The 16,082-nt window shown below is 41.2% G+C and overlaps 3 protein-coding genes across 3 annotated transcripts; 1 reads left to right on the forward strand and 2 right to left on the reverse strand.

Annotated features, from left to right (window-relative positions):
• Window positions 1-681: 681 nt before the first annotated feature.
• Window positions 682-4,576, reverse strand: hrh3 (histamine receptor H3). Its single transcript, XM_042704441.1, has 3 exons — window positions 2,377-4,576; window positions 2,132-2,298; window positions 682-1,879 (listed from the first exon to the last, which is right to left on the reverse strand). The coding sequence occupies exons 1-3, from the start codon at window positions 2,744-2,746 to the stop codon at window positions 962-964; spliced, it is 1,455 nt and encodes a 484-aa protein (XP_042560375.1). The 5' UTR covers window positions 2,747-4,576; the 3' UTR covers window positions 682-961.
• Window positions 4,577-4,661: 85 nt separating this feature from the next.
• Window positions 4,662-7,796, reverse strand: LOC122129513 (collagenase 3-like). Its single transcript, XM_042704442.1, has 10 exons — window positions 7,638-7,796; window positions 7,305-7,549; window positions 7,048-7,196; window positions 6,479-6,619; window positions 6,230-6,391; window positions 5,997-6,114; window positions 5,759-5,892; window positions 5,499-5,658; window positions 5,303-5,406; window positions 4,662-5,161 (listed from the first exon to the last, which is right to left on the reverse strand). Exons 1-10 carry the CDS (start codon window positions 7,737-7,739, stop codon window positions 5,061-5,063), a joined length of 1,416 nt encoding a protein of 471 aa, XP_042560376.1. The 5' UTR covers window positions 7,740-7,796; the 3' UTR covers window positions 4,662-5,060.
• Window positions 7,797-10,888: 3,092 nt separating this feature from the next.
• LOC122129515 (SHC SH2 domain-binding protein 1 homolog B-like) lies at window positions 10,889-13,215 on the forward strand. Its single transcript, XM_042704445.1, has 5 exons — window positions 10,889-11,270; window positions 12,009-12,206; window positions 12,350-12,465; window positions 12,594-12,801; window positions 13,100-13,215. The coding sequence occupies exons 1-5, from the start codon at window positions 11,078-11,080 to the stop codon at window positions 13,213-13,215; spliced, it is 831 nt and encodes a 276-aa protein (XP_042560379.1). The 5' UTR covers window positions 10,889-11,077.
• The last annotated feature ends 2,867 nt before the right edge of the window (window positions 13,216-16,082 follow it).

Here is a 16,082-nt window from a genome sequence, read left to right on the forward strand (position 1 = left end):
TTTTGCCATGAATATATTGCTTCAGTGTGCATCTGTTGCACAGTAACCGCGTCTAAACATACAAAATGGCAAGTGTCTTAATGCTTAACCCCCCTAACTTGTTAAGACTCCATGTCAAGAATGCACATTCTTGCGGGTGGGGGGTAACGTAGTGATGCTTTGGGAAGCTGGCCCCATTCACTCTGTGACTTTGAGTCCCTGCTGTGTGGAAGGCAGGGAGTGTATCAGCTGTCGTGCTAGAAGCTGGGATTCCTGCCATGGCGATTTACTGTTCCATTGGACTGAATGCCTGAAATGTGAGAACAGTGCATAGATTTGGTTCACAGCATCTTTTAACATTTCCTGCTAATTTCATTTCTTTCTTGCTCACCCATTTTCTAAACTATACACAACATCAACATTAACACACTAACAGATGCTAACCTTATCATGGTATACCTTTATTTATGCTGTACATAGGACAGTCATGCTTTTCACTTTAGCTATTTAGGAAGTCTCAGTATTGTCTGAGATCAATATCAATCAGTGTATGTGTATGTCAATTGATTTTCTTCCCCACTTGCATTAAAAACAATTATAAATAGCTGGTTACTTTTTTGGATTGAGAGTAAAGATACACACTTATTCCATGTATCACAGCATATCCATGATATTCATCTGTAGTGATTTTGTAAAAAAAACAATGTGGCTAGTGAACATCAGCTATGTACAGCCCTTACTACTTTATCCAGGGTACTACAATTATTGTAACAAATCACACATTGATACCTTACAACAGGTTTACAAAAGCAGCACAAAATACCAGTTCTTGGAACAGATGATATTCAAGCTTAAGATCACCATAAAACACAAAGGGTGGCACCTCCAAAATGACTAGTCTACATCACACATAGATATAATACTGTTTCCCCGTAGAGTAAGTTTGCCCAAAATATAGTCTGTCAGTTAGTCCACTTACCCCCTAGTAATTCGGTTCTACGTATTGAGGCTGTATATTGATCTTATTGGGACAGAGGAGTTTGCTGAATGCCCTTTTGAAGCTGCTGTGACACAGAGGATACAGTACGGGGTTAATGGAGGAGTTTACCCATAACAGCCAGAAAGAGGTTTCGTACATGTAGTGCTGGACGCATTGGCCATGGCACGCCGCCCGAATGATCATGAGTAGGGTGTAGGGTGCCCAACAGAGTCCGAATACGCCAACAATAACAGCTAAAGACTTGGCCACTTTCTTGTCCCTGGAGAGGCGGGATCTGCTTGCCAGGTTGGCAGATGCGTCGGAGCGGGTGCGCACAGGTTCAAACGATTGCTCAGCGTTGTGAAATCGTGGTGGAGCACATTGCTGAGCCAAATCTCCAACCTGCAAAGGAGGGAGGTCAAGAGTGGCGCTCTCTCGTCTCCCCCCCTGGCCTGCATCACCAATGGCTGCAGCAGAGACCTTGGCGTTTGACAAACGGCCACACCGAGAGCGCGCGCCTTTTCTTTTGATGCTGCGGGCGTGCGTCTGAATTGGTCTGACGAAGAACACGCGGTTCACACCGCTTGCTCCCAGTGACTCCATCTCGCAGTTTCCAAATTCCATTTTGGTTGGCTGTTGTTCTCTGACTTCTGTCCGCTTCCTGATGTTAATGTAGATGCTGAGGTTGAAGTAGGTGACACTTATGAATGGCGTGAAGAACTCCACCGTTGAGGCCGTCATAAGGAAGTACCAGTTGAAGTAGAATTCGGCATAACACTCCCCGGTGGGCACTACACTCCCACCAGCAATGTGCTCCCAGCTGATGATAGCTGGTCCGTAAAGCAGGAAGGCAGCCAGCCACACGCTCACCATCTTCAATACCGCTGCGGACGTCACTCCCTTCTGGCACCTGTAGCTCACCTGGTAGGAATACATACCGAGTCGAGTTACGATGTCAAAAGCAATATAATGCTATAAGATTTCTCTATAACACGTTACATTTGAACAGACAAATTGATCAAAATAAAGGAGCCATAATGAAATGGCAAGCACATTAAGCAGATAATTGCCAATGCACATTTATACATGTACATAATAAACATGTCATGTATATGCTTGTACACACACACACACACACACATACATACATACTTGTATATATCACCGACTCACCGCTTTGGTGACGGACAGAAACCTGTCAAAACTGATGAGGACTATATTGAACACAGACGCTGTGCAAACCATATAATCCACCACCAGCCAGAGTTTGCAAAGCCCTCTTCCGAGTCTCCACTCGCCCGTCAACACATAAGGAATGTACACTGGAATACAAAATCCTCCTAATGGCAAAGAATATACACTCATTAAACAACCATAACCATTTAAACTAAATGAGAACGAAGTGTCACCTCACTCACCTACTAGCAAATCCGCAATGGCTAAATTAAGAAAGAAAAAGTTGCCGTGTGTCCGCAAACTTTTTTCCACCACGAAAGCTAGAATAACAAGCGCGTTTCCTACGATAGTGGCGAAAACCAGGACTATCATTAGGACAGCTAGAAACACTGAAGTTGATGGAGAAAATTGAACATGCCGGTGCTTTATTGCCTCCAATTCTTTCACCACCGTTGCGTTTCCAAGGACATCTAAGGACCGGTTCCAGAAAAGCGAGTCGAATGGTTGTGAGGTAGACAATTCTGATATTCCAGTCGTAGAGTGAAATGTAGACGACATCATGTATTTAGTATCCAGACCAATGTTTAACAAAGAGCCATCAGTGGTGAACATCTAAGGTCCAATAACGGTCGCGAGTGAAGGAGGCAATGATGAAGGTAGGGTTTGGGGAATATACCTCTAACTCGAAGGCTGCATGTTTATTGGCTGGCTATAAGATGCCCCAGACGCATCAGGTGGCTCTTTGGAAAACCATTCAATATTCCCATGATTGTGCCAAGGTTGTGTCCCTAAATTGAACCTATCTGAGAGAAAAACGGCATAGGCATTTTGAATATATAGTGAGCTGTTTAAAGAAACCATTTGGTTTCAGTATTTTTGGTAAGTGCAGGTTATTTGTGCTATGAAAATGTATGCTAGGATTTTTCCAATTATTCCAAGAATTTAGCTAGGGACTACTTGAATATGACAATGAAATCTTCAGCAAGGTTTAATTATAGGACACAATGATAACTACCAGGATTCATAGATGATACTACTGAAAATTCTTTCGTCTGTGGGCGCAGAGATTGTAGCTTGTGTTTTTTTAGACCACCAGAACCTACAAATGTTACCACAAAAATATCTCAAGATAGAGTTTCAGACTGCGAGTGAGAGCAGGGGTGCTTTGACTATTGTTGTGGTAGAGATGATTGTATTGATAGGTGTCGGGCCGCTTGTTGTTTTCTTGTGACCTTGACACCATTGATGAGTAAGAAAACAGAACGAATTATCACAAGAAAACTCAATGAAACATAATTTCTACCATGACAACTTTAAATATAGCTCTACCAAGCCTATATGTTTGTCCTGTCTTTTTTTATAATTACATGTTTTGACTACTATACATCAAACAAGTCAATGGAATTAGTAACTCCAGATGAAAAGTATGATTGGTTTTTGAACAGAGAACATGTGCACCTTTGCATGTGACAGTGAGAGGATCTGTCACTGTGGGAAGTCCCCAACCAATAGCACAAGGTAAGTAGCATCTTTTCCTGTGTATAACTAAAAAAAAAAAAAACGTTTTTATTACTCATGACTAACTTCATACTTGAGTGCTTAGAAGCAGAGTGTTGTCTGGGTAATGAATACAAAGGGGTAAGTATGTGGATGAAAGCATCCAACAGTTCATCTTGGGGAATGGGGGGTGATGATGAAAGGCATGATGATCTGATGAGATATATGAGGGGATCTGTCGGCACACTGGAGATCACATGATGCACTGTTGGACTCACTGGACATGGCATGCTTAATTAATTACGAGATGAAGCACCCTACACTCATACGCCCACAGAACATGTGCTCTGAACCACTAACTTGACTACCAGGACGCATGGTTACATCAAGGGGAAGCCATTTGGGTTTTCACAACTCTGTGTTAACTCATTGCCAAAAACATCAGAGCAAGAGCATGGTGAGTGCATCCCAAATTAAGTAGAACGCAATGCTTATGTCATTTTCGAACATCTTTTAATATGTATTGATGTGCTGTTGTAGCCTTTCACTCTTAGATAAAAAATGGTGTGAGGCTCTTAATTTATGTACGATTTGTTTGTTTTCATTATAACCAACAATATATCAGCAACAAAACAGAAATGTCAACATAATCAATGACATTGGTGGATGTTGTTAAAAACTACAATATGTTGCATTCAAGTAAGCTACAAATGTGATGTAGATCCTATCACCTTTTAATAAGATTTTCTTGAGGTTATCCTCTTACAAGAGCATGCATTTTGAATTTCAGTGTTGCTCTTTCTGTTGTAATGACATAGTGATAAGATGTTAATTGAAGTTATTGCAGAGTTGCGTATTGAAAGGCCTCGATAGGCTCACACTTTTCATCCTCTTATCAATTATACAAAGATTGAATAAATAATGAATAAATAAACATACTAGTAAAGTAATGTTAGTTTATTTGAATATATTGATAAACATTGCAGTCTATTGTAATGGTGTAATTAGACAAGTACTACATTAAAAAAAGTAATCTATAGAAATAATTTATTTTGATTTTAATAGGAATCTGAATATTCAATAAACTTTGAGCATAAATCAGCAGGTTCAAGTTACAAGCAGTAAGATGATGGGTGATACAAAAGGTAAAATAAATAAAATAAGATAAATACATAGCACAAGTGTCCTACTTGTATGTAAATACATGTGCACCTACGCAACAAAGTTTGAATTATGTTTCTTTGTTCAAGCTGAATTAACTGCAGAAAAAGGTACAAAGAATAATTAGAAGAGAAGGAAGAAGAAGCCACCGCATAACAGTACAGTGCATTGTTCTGCATGTAACACTTGCTTTGCATGTAACACCAAAAATTGGTTTTCTGAAAAGCATCAATTTTTTTACGGAGTGGGCAAAATACATTGACAGCAACTAACAATTTAAGAAATAGCTTGCCTTCAGAACACGAAAGAGTCTTCTGGACACAACGTCGTACTCAAACATGACGGAGCCGTCGTAGAGGTAGGCATAACCTGGGCGAGGGAAGAGGGAGCATGATTAAATATCGCTTTATTTCAATCAGTGACTTTTTATATTTAAAAAATGTGTTGACATTGGCTGTATTGAACAGAAAGCTGGTATCTAGGATAGTGAAACATTGTGAGCCTGCACACCTCTGAACAGGACAGCTGCTGTGACTTGTCCTGTCATTCCAGGGAAACCATCTGCAACCATTTTAGGGTAACCTTTGTCCATTGCCTTTTTGGTTTCATCATAGCTGTGGTGAGGTTGAAAGAAAGATGTCTTATTTAGGAGACACAATTAAGCAGACGTGCATCTGTACCTGCGGTGTGGTCATAGTGTACTTACCTGTAATAATACTCGCCAACAAAGAACAAAGTCTTTCCAGTGTCAGGGTCACTGAGCACAGCGCTAACCTTCTTCACAGTCTCTGGCAAGCCCATAATGCTCAGGCTCTTGGGGTAACCCTTTTCAATGTCATAGCCATAGAGAGCCCAAACCTTCTGACCTGGAGACCAGAGAAGCAATGTCATATGTGAGGCTGTTGTAGCAAAGAAAACAAACAAATGCATTGTAACAAAGGAAACAAAAGTATTTCTCGGTGGTACCTCTAAAGAGGAAGACTTGTTGGGTTTGTGGGTTCTCATAGGCTGCATCAATATTCTCAGGGGCATCGGGCCAGAAGCTCTTGATGAGATGTTGCTCAGGATTTGGGCTCAGTGGATAGCTACGCCAGAAGAACCTGCAAACAGATGTGCATATGAAGTTTTATGTGTTAAGATGGGGTCAGAAAAAAATTTATATTACGGCATATCCGAATGCAATGATTTCACCGCATCTTAGTACCTTCCCTTGAAGAATATCATTTCTCCACGCATACTTGTGACTGCATCCAGTTTGATCTTAGGATCACAGGCATCAGGGGTAGAGGGACCTGTAGGATTAGGCTCGTCCGGGTTTGGGCCTGTCGTTCAAAAAAATGTCTCATGTAAGTCACTAAGTTCACAACAAAAACCCAAAGAAAATGGTCTTTGACACACTGGCCTGAGTTCATTCAAAGTAGCCTCCTTGAAACTAACCGTAAAGTGACTGTATTCCTTTGACATCATCCTGTGGTAGCACAAAGCTGTCCACATCTCTTTGGACGTAAATTGGAGCCATGAGAGCACCAGGGTCCTTGGAGTGGGACAAGCCAAGAGAGTGTCCAAATTCATGGGCAGCCACCAGGAACAAGTTATACCCTGTTGTATGAAGACATTAGACTAATGGTCTGCACATTTCTAAAAGCACTAATCATACTAAAAGATGAGCAGTATTACATTATTTACCTGCTGAGGTATGGAAGGTGAAGGTCTCATCATCATCGAAATGAGCATCCCCCTCAATTCCATATGATGGTGATCGTGGGGGTGGAAAGGCATGCGCTAAAGTACCATCAGGCCCATCAAATGGGTAGCCATCACGGTGGTCTAGAAAAACAGTAGAAGAACATTATGGATATGAGCTCCAGAACTTACACATGAATGTGTGCCATTGGTAGTAATTACTTCAATTACACTTTACGTTGTATGTCATTGTATATGTTCCTCCTGCTGGAGTGTTAATAAGCTATAACAAACATATTGCATATTTGGTTGAAGGCGGTCAATTTAATTCTTCATTCACTGTGAAGTTGAGGTAGTTTTTCCTGAAGGCGTGTTTTTGTGGATTATCTTGTGATCATGCTCAACCAAGTGTTGAGATATTTTAGACAAAAGCTGTACCACAATCATGTTCTTTTGCCCTTTGCACTAAGTGACTCGGCGAAAGCATGCACACCCAATTCAATTCTAATTAATGTAGTAGGATTACCCTGAGGGTGCTGATGTGCATAACATGTTTAATCATGAGTTTTTACCTCTGGCACCAAAAGATATCATGATATCGGCTGTTCCGGAGTAGATACGTGTAAACCTCAGGGGTGTTACTTTCGCCCAGACCTGTAGTGCTTTTTGCATGGCACTGTCCACTTCGGCCACGGACATATCTTGAGTGTAGCTTTCAATTCTGAAGGGGAAATGGATCAAGTCAGCAAGCAAAACACAGAATATGCTTTTGATGTGAGCTGTGTCTATCAGTGTTAAACAAGTAAGCAAATATAACGACTGAATTCACCTGTAAGTCAATTTGTTGGTGTGCCATTTGAGACGTCCAATGAAAGTGTTATATTCTTCCATATCGGGGACACCACAGCGGGGCTTCTTCATCACCTCCAAGGTTTCTGAGTCCACCTCTCCTGTCACACGGAGTCCAAAAAACTGCTGCATCTCACTCACTTTCAGCTCTAGCTGGCTTATCGTCTTGAATTGAACAGTAGACTCACTGTCCATTCCCAAGTTGTAGAATCTTTTCAGGTAGTTCTACAACACAAACAGTCATGCGTTATTAAATTGTATCTAAATGTGTACCTTCCTTCACAGCACAAGGTTAAATGTTAGTACACTGTACCTGGACCACATCCTCATCTTTGCTGTCGGTCGATGTTATTATTGGGTTGGCATGAGCTGCAATCACCAGACTGAGGAGAACGCACAGACTGAAGTTCTTCATGCTTCTTGTCTCTTCATCCACAGGTTACTGTTTCCTTGCTCCTTCGCCAGAGATTTATACCCTTGAGCAGGGGGCATTAGGCAACTCTATGTGTGTGTCACAGGAACTTGCTCACAAAGTAAAATGGTGCTCACAAAGGTTTAGTAACAAAAACAATCAAAAACACTGTACACATTGCTATATACTAAAATTATATTTACTCTCAGAACCAGCACACTGATACGAAACTGATCATTGAAACTGGTAGTGGGCTCAAGATGCAATGTTAAAAAAGAAATGTTGTACCATTGTTTTGTAGCTTGATACACAGGCACTCCTCGCAGTTATAACATCATTGTTTTGAGTCAGAAAACCTCAGAATTCCCCAACATTCAACACAGTTTTCTAAATGACCTGATGTTGCGTTTTTCTTTATTAGTCACCTGTTATGACTCAATGTCCTGTTAGTAAGATGTGAAAATGGTCCAAGAGTATAATATGCAAACCTCACAGCACATTGTCAGGTTTACATTGTCACATTGTCACATTGTCTGTATAGAAATATTCTGTTAAAGAAAATTATTGCCAGTTGTTATATGCCTTTAATGTGTGTAATCTGGATGGTATATATGTATATTTAATGTACCATGATGCAATATACGTTCAATAACATGCAATTAACAAACTAACAAAAAATATGCATGCCATTGCCACCAAATGTTGATGCTGATACATGTGTCATGACAGTGAAAGGACTATAGAGGCGTGTTGACAACTGCTATTTTTAAAATAGAAATAAAAACGTTCCTGCAGTATACTTTCATCATAAAATGGTTTTGAATTCAAAACTAATTTGAGGGGCAAAATGACCTGCTTTGTCAAACACTGGTTAAGTAATTATACAAAAAAAGGAAGTTAAAAGTGTGCAACACATCTTTCCCTTCTCTTCCACTGTGAGCACACATTTCTGTTTTATTAACCATTTCCAAAGACTTGTTGTTTGTTTTGTTGTTTTGTAACCACCCTGCATTTAGCAAACTGTACCGCAAGAAGGATGTGTGGACATATTCCATTTCATCCCGGACTGCTGTCAGTTTTTTTTTTATTGCACAAACGACTCACACGTGTGTATGGAGGCGACACACAGGACACACACACAGGACACACACACATACACACGCAGGCCTGAGGTCGCCGTGAATTCGACTTCTGCCTTTAACCCATCCCGGATCGTCCCTCCTCCAGGATCCTCTAGGAGCAGTGGGCAGCTTCTCAGCGCCCGGGGAACAAGTGAACCGTCCGTCTCGGTCAGGGAGTGTTCTGTTCTTCTTGCATGTTTTTCTGTTGGGGTTCTTAGTGGAGCAAACTCCACACAGAAAGGCCCGGGAGATAGCCCACCTGAGCACTGAAGGCCTGGGGAGGACCTGCCCCCCAGAGCCCCCAACAGCGCCCCATGCAGGGATCAAACCCATGACCTTCTTGCTGTGAGGCGGCAGTGCAAGCACCTGAGCCACCGTGTTACAGTGTGGCTGACACTTTTTCTCCTTCACATTTTCTCATTAATAAAGTTATTTTACTAATATCTTTTCCACTGTCATGCAGCTATGTTATTATTCCAAATAAGCAAAACCATATGGTTGAAAACTCCGCAATATTTTGCACAACAGGTAATCTGGTGGATTCTAAAAAAGCATGTCATTAATTTCGCTAAAAAGCCTGATGGAGAAGCAGTCATCTTTGAGTGTCAAGAATGGCAAAGACAGTGACAAAACTGTCACGCACGCGTCCAGATGGTGTGTTGAAGAGAAATGAAATAAGCTTGTGTCAACAATGAAGTGCCATTTGTCTTATAACAGCCCCTGATGGAGGCTGTTGCATAGGCCACCTGTCTCTCATGCTGCCAGCCTTTTACATGTTGGCCAGATACATTATAAACATTGGCATCATCAATTTCAGCAGGTTAAACAAGTGCCTGGTCCTTTTGTTGGTCATGTTTTTAATCCGCCTCTCTCAAATGGGTATCCATGGAGATAAATGAACCCTGTAGTGGTTCTATTGAATCCACAGTGCATTAACCGCTGTGGATCTTCATTTCATTTTTTATCTGAAAAATATTAGCTGAACATCACTACTCTATTTTGAACCCAATTTGACAAACGAAAACAACTTTCAAATTAGATTTAAGATCTTCTGAGCTCAGAGATGTGATTGTAACACAGAGAGTGGGATCAAGGCTCAGCCATTTTTGTTACTATTTACAACAGTGAATTAACTCAATCTTACTCATGAGCAGGATGCCTGTATTCAGCACACATCGATACCAACCACCCATTAGCCTCTATTGTTGAAATCCATTCGGCCTTTCTCCCTTCGGTGGTGTGACAACACATTGCCAATGCCTGATTCCTAGACTAATGTGTTGAAAAGGACATTTCAACATTTGCGATAGTGAGAACAATTCTTACTGAAGTGTGTAGTGTATTGCAATACTGTAGTCTTACAGCGTTCTCATAATTTAAATTCCTTATTGTTACAGGGCCTTTATGAACACGTTTGAACTGTTCCTATGTAATTTTCACGGTAATAGCACGCCCAATAGCTTTATACTGTAACTGTACTGGTTTTAAGAATGCAGAAATGAAGTAGGTCTGTACAGCAACAACAACATCACAGTTGTAAGAATTGTCTTCCTTACACGTGTGACCTTGAACTTGAAAGTAATAAAGCTGTGTATGATGATATATCTTGTCCAGAAATGCACGAAACATTTTGCTTTCAATAATCCGTTTGTTTAAACCGTTCATATTGTGGTCCGAATTTATTTCAAATGTTTCCAGCAAGGCCATACCAAATAGGTTTCAAAGCATTTGCTCCATCACACCTGCTACACCGAGCTAAAGCTTCCACATTTCGAAATATTGTAACCCTTGATCGATTCCAAGATGTGAAAGATAAATGCTGCCATCCAGCGGTTAATAGTTACAATCCAATCCCTCAGATAATGTTTGAGCCACCAGTAACAGACCAATTGCATCACAGATCTGTTGTGACTTCCTCAAAGATAATCTGCTCTGATTGGCCTAGCTGTCTGTGGGTTGGAACAAGGTGTTACAGTCGTACAATCATTGGTTGCACCCTTGGGTTGCTCATCGGCCAAAGCCTGACCAAGTGACGTTGGTTAGCCTTATTGGTTTCACTACCACTGCCGGGGAAATTTTGAAATTACAAGGGAGTGGAAACGTCGTAAATTCTTGGCTAACTAATTAGTAGCGAGATCTGGCGCGATTCTCATTTATTCTTTATAGGACAGTTTCCTACCCAGCAAAAAACACTTGTCAGAGAGAACACGAAAAGAAAAAATGGCCGAAGGCGTCGTTTGCATGGATGTTCAACGTCAAGAAGCTAACGTTAGCCAAACTGAACTGAGTGTCGACGCAGAGATTGTATGCAGTGAACATTTTCGAAAAGAGACAGTCGATCTCGAGGCAGAAATGGAAATTGGTGCAGTAACTAGAGATCTTCTAGGCAAAGACGTTCTCCAGATATCGCAAGGTAATTTACTGTGTTTCAACGTTATGTCTTAGTAGTAACATTTGTCCCGTAGTATGAGGCATCGTTATTGGTTAGTTATCTGACTAGTTTATATTATTTTCAACTCCAAATAACGTTAGATGCTCAAACACCAGTCAATTAAGCACCCGTTAGCTTATGACTACCAAATAAATTGACACTAGGCTAAAACTGACGTGTTTGCATGTCGCTGTAAAAGCTAACCAACTTTTTCCGTTCAAGTCAACTTTCAGAGCTGCCGTAAACCAACGCTTTTTAAGTCAAGGTTAACGTTATTGGCTACACTTTCTGTGTTAACCGTATCAGCGCTAGAATAGGTTGTCATCTAATCTTAGTTAGCTAGACAGCATACATTGGTGACCAATTGTATGGGCTATTCCTTGTACTAACTGAATTGCCATGCATGTTTACTGCCATATTTAGAAGGAGGTTGACTAGGCAGTGTCAGCTCCCGCGTGATTTCCGGTCGCATGTGCCTTCCGTGGCTTTTGCCACTGGCAAAGTGAACAAACAAACAAACATACATCACAGGACTTTTCATCATCCATCACAGGACATCTTCCCTGACAAACGTTTTTGGTTGCAGAGCACGCAATCACAGGCACTTAAGTAGTGATGCAACATTTGTTGTGGGCTGCAACACATGTACATTACCGTATTGATCACCTGAAGGAGACGGCTTACGTGCCCGAATTGATCCTTTTCAAACTTACTTTACAGGACTATTTCAGGACGATGGTGACTGCGACGAAGACGAGGATGACGATGATAGCGGCACTGACTACCACAACAGCGATAAGTCTGGCACAAATTTACTAAGGGCCGAACGAGATGGAGATACTGTCCTTCCAGACACCTTTCAGACTAACCATCTTCTTTATTATGAGAGGTTTAAAGCATACCAAGACTACATGCTGGGTGAGGAGATTTGTATGTGCAGTTAAGAAAGAAAGAACAAAATATCATTCAAACCATTTTAACTCAGGTCGGCTCTCTGCCTTGGCAAACTGGTCGCAATAGTGGAAGTGTCTCTCATTCCCCTTTTCTTTTGTTTTCACCAGGAGATTGTAAAACCTCAGAAGTAAAAGCTTTCACTGCAGACTACCTGGAGAAGGTTGTGGAGCCTTGTGACTGGCAAGCTGTGTGGTGCACAGATGTTTTTGATGTCTTGGTGGAGGTCAGTGCTCCCTCCTCATTTTAAAGCTCCATCTCTTGGAAGTCCCAAACAGTTGCTGAAGCATCCATTCATGGAGAAACATTTAACTGGTTAAGGCGGAGAAATTATTTTTTTCCCTCTCGTCCCAGGTAGTGGATGTAGACTACAAAGAAATGAAGGCAAAGGTGGAGCTGCCAGTGCCTCTGCAGTGTGAGACCAGAGGCTGTGAGCTGACTGAGGAGGCTATGAGGCGCTGCTGGAGGCCACGCTGCAGAAGGTTCCTCTGCAGGAGCTCAATGTTGTCTACGAGGAGTCAGGAGACTTTGACGGGACTGCACTGTCCCTGGAACATCTCAGGTGTGCTCCTTTTTCTGCGTGAAAAAGTGACACAATCTGTCATTGTGGTTTTGTAAAGCTCACAATTAGGTTGATGTATGCTATCAGAAATAAAACCAAAGGGTTTTAGTGTAGTGTAGACAGTTTCCACTATGTCTTCCATGTTTATTCTGGAGACCGAGCACTGTTGACATACCTGTTGTGTGGGTGGTTCTCATCCCCTCAGGGGTTGGAGGTGGGACTCTTGCTCCCTTTGAGTTTACAAAACAGGTTTGGCTACTAAATCATTCAGTTCAATTGCATTTTCTTCATATTTCAGGTTTTTCTACAAACATATCTGGAGAAAGTGGGATGAAGAGGATGAGGATGATGACTTTGACTACTTTGTGCGATGTGTGGAGCCTCGCCTCAGGCTGTGAGTACTACTTACCTTGAATCTTTTAATGGCAGTACAGTATATTCTATTCATAGACTAGAGATAAGATATTATAATCCTGTAAGTGTATTGTCATTATTCAGTAGCCTGACGATGTCATACTCATAATTCTAGTCAGAATATGAGTCTGATACTGCTCCATTGGGCTGTGATTATGGGGCGTGTTTCAACCGAACCAGGAAAAAAATGCCTCTTCGCTCAATTGGATAGAGCTACAACCAATCAGAGCAAAGTAGTCGTCATCGGGGCCAGCTGATAAATTAAACTTTTCCCAAATCCCGTAGGAAGGACAATGTCTTCTAAAACAGACTCGATAGCAGAATCAAAACATCTCAGCTCCCCAGCGGCAGCCATGTTTGTGAAAACAAATTCAAACCAAGCGCTCTTTTATGACGTGGTGGATAACGTTACTGTTGATCATCTGTCCATCATCGTATAAAGCACGCCCTGACAATTTGATTGGTCCGAACACATTTTTGTGAGGAGATAGTTTCTCCCCAACGGAGCAATGCCAGACCGATCTTCCAGACCTCAAATGTTGTGGGCGGGGCTAAGTTCGTCTGGTACCCAGGCTAATTATTCAGTAGATAGTTCAGTAAAGATATCAGACATAAATAAATCACACAAAATATGTAGTGCTACTGATATGTAGTATGCACATCTAAAGGATTAACTGAGTCAGGAGTAGTCTATAAGTAAAATGACTTTTCCGTTCAAGTGTCTGTATAAACCTGAATGCTAGAAAGGCAATACAGAATCAGATTCCACTTTCCCTTCCACATTGCTTGCTGACTTGCTGACATCAAAACCACACCCATTTAACAGTGCCAAGAAAGTTAAATCACATTTGTCTTACACTTTAACTCTTAACCAGCCTTGAGCCTGTAGGGTGTCAGGTACAGTATAAAGAATACTGAGAACTAAAGGGATGTCGGCCAATTAAGATTTTTTTGTTATACTGATGAAATGCCAAAGAAGTTGAGAATTCCACTGTTGAAATAGACACATACCGTAATTTCCAGGCTATTAACTGCGGTTTATACATTGATTTTGCAAAATTTCTCCAGCCTTCCAGTTAATACTCAGGTGTGTCCTATGGAGCACGACTGCGACTGCGCACGACTCTCTGCAAGAGTTGTGTGAGGTTTCATGCCAGTTAACCTGGCTATGAACTATCCTAGCTGTCTCTTGCTTAGGTTGCCATCTTAACATTTGGCAGCTGCTATGAACTCATGTTAATATGTGTGAATATGAACTTGTGAATATTAAGTTGCACAGGCACCCTGAGGGTTTCTACCTTTTTCTATTTCATTAAATTGATCATTTGAGGAGACTTTAACATCAACTAGATAACTAGCTATCATTTCAAGCAAATGGAACTCTTCCATTAAAACTGTTTAAGGTTATTGAAAACATTAACTAACTAACTAGCTAGCTAGCTAGCATAGCAATCAGATAACCATACATCCAGGAAGCACAAACTTAGCTGCAAAGTTTAATTTCTCAGACTCAGCCCACCAATAAAAGGGTAGTATTGGGTTTATAGTGATCACAACCACTTGCGGGTGATGTTAAATGGCTTCACACAGACATTAAACAATCCTTAGAGAAATAATGGGATGTCAATGGAACAATGGTTTACTCTGATATCAATGTAATGTTAGTGAATGAGGGGGCAAAGTCCCCCCTCACCCTTTCCCTTCTCGAACACATTCATTTAATGGTTACAATTCCCACTGCAAGCATGTCAGAAGATTATCGTTCATGGGACTAGGTCGCCAGGAGATCAATTAACAATTAGACTTAAGTTTAGCGTCCATCCCACACCATAACACAAAATGAATGCTTAAGAAATGGTTTTACTGTGAGTGGGAATTGTGTGTGTGTGTGTGTGTGTGTGTGTGTGTGTGTGTGTGTGTGTGTGTGTGTGTGTGTGTGTGTGTGTGTGTGTGTGTGTGTGTGTTGTGTGTGTGTGGTGTGTGTTGTGTGTGGTGTGTGTGTGTGTGGTGTGTGTGTGTGTGCGTGCTGGTGCATGCGGGGAGAGGGGGAAGGTGTGGTTTTTTTTTTCTTTTTTTTTTTTTTTTTTCTTGAAATGGCCATCTCTACTTCATACATTTTTAAATGGCTAGTGGCTCAACTACATGGCATGACATAACATTCAATAACATGTGGTTAATACAAGTGTGCGGTGAATACACAGGTTTGTTTCATGAAGTTACATAAAATACTGTAATGCAGTTTATACACGGTGTGGTTAATTGTCAGGAAAATAAGTCTAGGCTGTCAGGCAGCTAGATCAGCTTTGTTGTGGCCAGGTTTTTAACCACATCCTCACTGCTTCGAGGATGCTCAGTTCTGTTATTTACTCAGTTACCGAGCAACTCTCTCTTGTGTTATTTTTTTATTAATAACCTCAGAGAACATTGGGACAATTCAGGACCGGGGGGAATGATTGGAAATGGAGGGTTGACAAGCAAACAAAACAACAAACAAGCTATAACTTGGTTTCATATGTTGATAACTTAAAATTAATTTGCATTCTAGTAGAAAAAAAACGCCGCACCCTGCAGCTCGGTCACCACAGTCCAGAGTTCTGCATTAGGCCTCCCTCGTGTCACGCCCAGCGATATGTAATGTGCATGCAGCTTTACTTTTATGCAGTAGGTGGCAGTATATACTAGTCAGTGCAAAATCCTTTTGGTCCTGGCTGTTTTCATTCCTTCAAAGAAAAGAGGGAAGCTGCAGAGGTCTAATGAGTAGCAGTACTACTCCCATTACTCAAATAAGTTACTACTACAAAGTCATCAACCTTTTCAAATGAGTAATTACATTAGAAGTGACTAGAGGAGTTTTCATATTGATTTGA

Source organism: Clupea harengus, unplaced genomic scaffold (genome assembly GCF_900700415.2).
Source record: "Clupea harengus unplaced genomic scaffold, Ch_v2.0.2, whole genome shotgun sequence".
In the NCBI taxonomy this organism is placed as follows: Eukaryota; Metazoa; Chordata; class Actinopteri; order Clupeiformes; family Clupeidae; genus Clupea; species Clupea harengus.

What these genes read in the sequence shown, in the direction of transcription:
- hrh3 (XM_042704441.1), bottom strand. Translation starts at nt 2,746, where the DNA reads ATGTTCACCACTGATGGCTCTTTGTTAAACATTGGTCTGGATACTAAA. An exon ending in CATTGCGGATTTGCTAGTAG is followed by an intron (nt 2,299 to 2,376) that starts GTGAGTGAGGTG and finishes CTTTGCCATTAG; the next exon opens with GAGGATTTTGTATTCCAGTG. An exon ending in TTCTGTCCGTCACCAAAGCG is followed by an intron (nt 1,880 to 2,131) that starts GTGAGTCGGTGA and finishes TATTCCTACCAG; the next exon opens with GTGAGCTACAGGTGCCAGAA.
- LOC122129515 (XM_042704445.1), top strand. Translation starts at nt 11,078, where the DNA reads ATGGCCGAAGGCGTCGTTTGCATGGATGTTCAACGTCAAGAAGCTAAC. An exon ending in ATACCAAGACTACATGCTGG is followed by an intron (nt 12,207 to 12,349) that starts GTGAGGAGATTT and finishes TGTTTTCACCAG; the next exon opens with GAGATTGTAAAACCTCAGAA. An exon ending in TTTTTGATGTCTTGGTGGAG is followed by an intron (nt 12,466 to 12,593) that starts GTCAGTGCTCCC and finishes CTCTCGTCCCAG; the next exon opens with GTAGTGGATGTAGACTACAA.
- LOC122129513 (XM_042704442.1), bottom strand. Translation starts at nt 7,739, where the DNA reads ATGAAGAACTTCAGTCTGTGCGTTCTCCTCAGTCTGGTGATTGCAGCT. An exon ending in AAGATGAGGATGTGGTCCAG is followed by an intron (nt 7,550 to 7,637) that starts GTACAGTGTACT and finishes TTTGTGTTGTAG; the next exon opens with AACTACCTGAAAAGATTCTA. An exon ending in AGCAGCTGTCCTGTTCAGAG is followed by an intron (nt 5,162 to 5,302) that starts GTGTGCAGGCTC and finishes TCCCTCGCCCAG; the next exon opens with GTTATGCCTACCTCTACGAC.